Source organism: Rhincodon typus, unplaced genomic scaffold (assembly GCF_021869965.1).
Source record: "Rhincodon typus isolate 14 unplaced genomic scaffold, sRhiTyp1.1 hic_rhity00005839, whole genome shotgun sequence".
NCBI classification, from domain to species: domain Eukaryota; kingdom Metazoa; phylum Chordata; class Chondrichthyes; order Orectolobiformes; family Rhincodontidae; genus Rhincodon; species Rhincodon typus.
This window is the reverse complement of record NW_025971477.1, coordinates 1,104-6,503: the sequence shown is the minus strand read 5'-3', so window position 1 is coordinate 6,503 and position 5,400 is coordinate 1,104. Positions and strand designations below refer to the sequence as shown.

Below are 5,400 nucleotides of genomic sequence, written 5' to 3'. Positions count from 1 at the left end.
GTTTTTGTAAGGAATATCAGCGATGATCCTATTGAATCGAAGAGTAGACTCAATGGGTCGAATGGCCAACACCGGTTCCTTTTCTTTAAAAATGGTCTTGCTTTTCTACTCGTGTTCAAAAGCCTCGAAGTGCTTCATTCTGTAAATTAGTTTTCATAAAGCAGTGACTGTCACACAGAAGAAATAAATCATGAGGGGCATGGATAGGGTAAATAGTCAAGGTCTCTTCCCCAGGGTAGGGAAGTCCAAAACTAGAGAGAATAGGTTTAGGTAAGAACAGAAAGATTCAAAAGGGGCCTAAGGGACAACTTTTTCACACAGAGGGTGGTGTGTGAATGGATTGAGCTACCAGAAGAAGTGGTGGACGCTGGTACAATTACAACATTTAAAAGACATCTGGATAGGTATATGAAAAGGAAGGGTTGAGTGGGATATGGGCCAAATGCTGGCAAATGGGACTAGGTTAATTTAGGATATCTGGTCAGCATAGACGAGTTGGACCAAAGTGTCTGTTTCCAAGCTGTACAGATCTGACTCTATAAATCTAAATTACAGTTCTTAAAACACGATCACTGTGCAGTCGATATGATACTTACAATTACCGTCCCAGATGTTTTCATTCCATGCAAAAGAATGGCCACCAGTGTGAAAACCAGCATTAAAGGGCCATACAATTCCCCTGCAACTTTCTGTGAGAGAAGAAAAACACTAATAAATATTCATCCAAAACAGTATGTCATTACATTCCGAAGAAATTAACAATTTTTTTTAAACAGTTGTATCCAACATATCTCAGATACCTTAACTCTATGGGAACAGGAATCAACTATTCAGCTTCTCAAGCACGTTCCACTAATTAGATCATGGCTTGCCTATCTCTGAATCCATCCATTTTCCTTGGTTTTGTTCCCCTTGATACCATTGCCAAACAAAAACATATTGCTCTTAGATTTGAAATTTTTAATTGGCCCCAGTCTTAATGGCTTTTGTCATTGACTGGAGTTAGGTTGGAGGGGTGTGGGAATACATAAGGAAATATACAAACAAGCAGAAGCCATTCAGTTGCTTGAGCCTGCTCAGCTACGCACTAAGATCACAACTGACCCGACTGCAACCTCAAATCTGCATTCCCGCCAACCCACAATAACCTTTCATCCTCTTACCTGACCAAGTATCAATCTACCTTGGTCTTAAGAACTTTGACTTTCAAGAGCTCTGCTACCACCAACTTTTCAGGTAGAACTCCAAAGACTCATGACCCTCTAACACAGAATGTTTTGCTTCATCTCTGTTTCAAATGTACAACCTCTGATTATCAGAGTGATCATTAGTTCTAGATTCTCCCACAAGAGGAAACAACCTCTTCATATTAATCCTGTCAAAAGCCGTCAGGACCTGATATGTTTTTAATAAGCCATCTCTATGCTACTAAACTTCAGTAGCTACAAACCTAGCTTGCCCATCCTTTCTTCATAAGGTTACCTCCACAGTCCAGGTATTAGTCATGTAAACCTTCTCTGATCTGTCTCCAATGCATTTATATCGTTCGTCAAAAAAGGTGACCAACATAGTGTACAATATTCCAAATGTAAAAGTTCCAGATTTCCAATTCTCCGCTCCTCACCACACTATTTCGCACTTATTTACAGCAGCATTGTGTTTGAAATGAATGGTTATTTCATACATTTTTTAAACATTAGGTAAAACTTTTGTCAAGGTTCCCAAATGCAGTCTGAACCAGGGAATGGTGCGCAGCTAGGAGTGCGATATCAACAACAGCAAAAATAAACACACCTGAGGGAAACTGATCGCTCGGATTGGAATTAAAGACTCCAGCAACCTGTATTGGGAACAATAAAAGCCACAAGTACATTAAAATGCATCTAAATCTGAAACTAGGACAGGCCATGAGATGAATATCTGATTTTGAATGGATAAAATGTCACTGTGACAAGACTAATTATTTGTACCAAAATTACTGTATTCCAACTATCAAATATTTCAGACCCTGAAGCCAAGAATCCAAATTTCCAAGGACTCAGACCCCTAGGCTACACAGGACAAGTAAAAAGGAAGGAGTATCAAAGTGCGGGAAGAGAAAATCACTTTTCAACCCATTAACGAAGCCCCATTGAACATCAAACTGCAGTAAAATCCATAAAATCAACGAGTCATTACAGCACAGGAGAAGACCATTCGACCCATCATCTCTGTACTGGCCCTCCTAAAGAGCAAGTAAAGTCTATTTGCTTATAATAAATACATTTCAAACTGCAATTGTAAAACAGAATTTAGAAAAACCTCAAGTTTTAAATTAGATTTTACACAGATGGGACAGAGATATAGTGTCAATTCAGGGGACTTTGGAGATAGGGGTACTTTTGAAGAAACTGAGTTTTAGGATGTGGAAAACATATTCCATCAAGTTAGCAACTCGAGCTCGAGCCAACATTTAAAATAGGTGATTGCAATAAAAGAGGGATAAAGCGATAGGAGAACAGAACAGGCACACGGAATTAAGATCAAAGATAATCAGGGTGGTAAAGATTAACTGACTGGTTGAGTTGAAAGCTTGCACCTCTACTAGATCCCATGTTCTAGCTTTCCTTTGTTCTTAGTCATCTTTGAAGTGTAGAAAAGAACTAGACAGCAATATAAAGGAGAACCACACACACTCACCTGTTCCTGACTTGGATAGGCTCAACATCAAAGTATGGTCTGAGAATATCAATGTTACCATACAGATTGAAAGCTTTTGATGCCTGCCTCTTGCCTGCCTGCCACACCTACAAAAGAAAATCCAAACTGAGGAATGGCAGACCATTTAAGGGATGGTTACGTCATAAGGTAACTAAATAGAATACATTCAAAATCACAACACATTCAATGAGAAAATGTTAGAAACACTCAATAGGTCAAGTGGTATCTGTGGAGACACAAAACAGCATTAAGATTTCAGAGATAGTAAGAACTGCCAATGCTGGAGTCAGAGATAACAGTGGGGAGCTGAAGGAACACAGCAGGCCAGGCAGCATCAGAGAAGTAGGAAAGTTGACGTTTTGGGACAGGACCCTTCTTCAGAAAACCCTTCCTTCTGAAGAAGGGTCCCGACCCGAAATGTCAACTTTCCTACTCCTCTGATGCTGCCTGGCCTGCTGGGTTCCTCCAGCTCCACACTGTGTTAAGATTTCAAATATGTGGCCTTTCATTAGAACTCAGTTTAGGAAGGTAATTGGTCTTGAGAAAGTGAAAGAGGGAAAGGAAGAACAACAAAAGGGAAAATTGTGTGTTAGGGTGGAGGATAGGAGAGGTTAAATGGCAAAGGACTTGGGAATGTGCACAGTAAAGACCTTACGAGAGGAACTTATGAGAGAACAATAAAGGCTATTCCATTCTATAAAAACTGAGATAGGTACAGCGATTGAAGTTCCTTTTTAAATAAAGTATAATATGTAGATTGTTGTTCATAATTTTGTGATTTTTAGGCAATTGGCAATTAAGGAGTGCAGCTAGCGGCAGGCAGAGCCTTTCTGATGAGCAGGATGTGTGGTTTAGAGAAGCCAAGATTCAACAATATGCAAAGGTCACAAACAGCCAGATTCACTAAACTAAGTGAAACACATTCTAGTGGGATGATCCAAGGACAATGGCTTCGGTCTTTCCAAAGTTGAATGATTAGAACCACAACCCACTGCTCACCAAGATTATTTTTCTGCTGTGTGGGCTTCTGAGATCCATATACAGCAGCATTTCTACAAACATTAGTCTTTGCATGGAATGCCAATTGGTGTGCGCAGAACACCCACCCCAAAAGCAGGTGCACAGCTCAGTGGAAACATTTCTTCTATCGATAATATGCAGAATACAAAGATTAGCATCATATGTAATCCAATATAGGACATCAGAAATCTGGACTGCCAAGTTGGGAACAAGCACAAGGAAAAAAGCTGCCTGTATTGAGAATCCAAACATAAAAATGACTTTTTTCTTTATTCTACGATGGAGCAAGGTCAGTATTTGTTGCCCGCTTGAGAATTGAGTGGCTTTGCTGGGCCCTTACTAATTAGAACCAGACTCATATAATGTGAAGTGATTTGAACAGGAAAAAGACATCACAAGGAAACTTCACCCATGTGAAAACACCAGGCCCAAGGAAGACAAAACCTTCATCCACACCTGATCTGCTACATCACGGCCCAGCTGCCCTTTTAGCCCCCTCACACCAAGGAAGGCACTGTCATCTTCTTCTGTTGGTGCAGGCTCTTCACCAACATCATCTTCCTCTTTCAGTTCCTGATGCATCTCTCCCATATCCTCAAAACTTGACCCAGATGTGTCATCCATATTTTCCATGTCAATCACTGCTGAGCTACTGGCCTAAGGGTTAGATGCAAAGTTTAAGTGAATGGAAATTAATAATGAAATTACCTAAAAAATAGACAAGAGAACAATAAGGGGTGGAGGGGAAATAAGGTTCAGAGTGGGGGAGAAAAGATTTACAAGGATGTTGCCGGGGTTGGAGAGTTGAGCTAGAGGGTGAGGCTGAATAGGCTGGGGCTAGTTTTCCTGGAGCATCAGAGCCTGAGGGGTGATTTTATGGCGATTTATAAAATCATGAGGGGCATGGATAGGGTGAATAGACAAGGTCTTTTTCCTAGGGGTGGGCAGTCGAAAACTAGAGGGAATATGTTTTAGATGAAAGGGGAAAGATTTAAAAAGGATCCAAGGGGTAATCTTTTCACAAAGAGTATGGAATTGCATGCGTGGAATGAGCTGCCAGACGAAGTGGTGTAGGCTGGTAAAACTACAACATTTAAAAGGCATCTAGAAGGGTATGTGAATAGGAAGGGTTTGGAGTGGTATGGGCCAAATGCTGGCAAATGGGACAAGGTCAGTTTGGGATATCTGGTTGATACAGACGAGTTGGACTGAAGGGTCTGTTTGCATGCTGTATGACTCTAAGACTATAAGCTAGATATAGTTCTTCAGGCTAAAGGAATCAAAGGGAGAAAACAGGTACAGGGGACTGAGTTGGGTGATGAGCCATGATCATATTAATGGTGGAACAGGCTCAAAGGGCCAAATGGCCTACTCCTGCTCCTAATTTTTATGCTTCTATATGTATCTCAAGTACAATTAGGGATGGGCAATAAATGCTGGCCTTATCAGTGATGGTTATACCTTGTGAACTATGAAGCAAACATATCATTTCAATCATTTGTCGACATCTGGTCAAGTCTTGGATTCTATATAACATGCTTTTCCATTACAGAATTTAACAGATGCCTTGGATAACATGTACAATGCCCGTGTACCCGGGCTGTGGAAGAGGATTTCCTGGGATTCCACTACTTTGGGATTTTGGTTCACAGAATTCCTAGAGAGAAATGCACAGTTTTC

The 5,400-nt window shown here is 40.6% G+C and overlaps 1 protein-coding gene across 1 annotated transcript in view; it reads right to left on the bottom strand.

Moving 5' to 3' along the window:
- Window positions 1-558: 558 nt before the first annotated feature.
- Window positions 559-5,400, bottom strand: part of LOC109920252 (Yip1 domain family, member 3) — a 5,280-nt gene continuing 438 nt past the window's right edge. The window contains exons 2-5 of the mRNA XM_048594094.1: window positions 4,177-4,377; window positions 2,680-2,786; window positions 1,795-1,840; window positions 559-689 (exon numbers count right to left, since the gene is read on the bottom strand). Of these exons, the coding sequence (XP_048450051.1) occupies window positions 570-689; window positions 1,795-1,840; window positions 2,680-2,786; window positions 4,177-4,377 (474 nt within the window). The 3' untranslated portion in view covers window positions 559-569. The remainder of the gene's footprint in view (window positions 690-1,794; window positions 1,841-2,679; window positions 2,787-4,176; window positions 4,378-5,400) is intronic.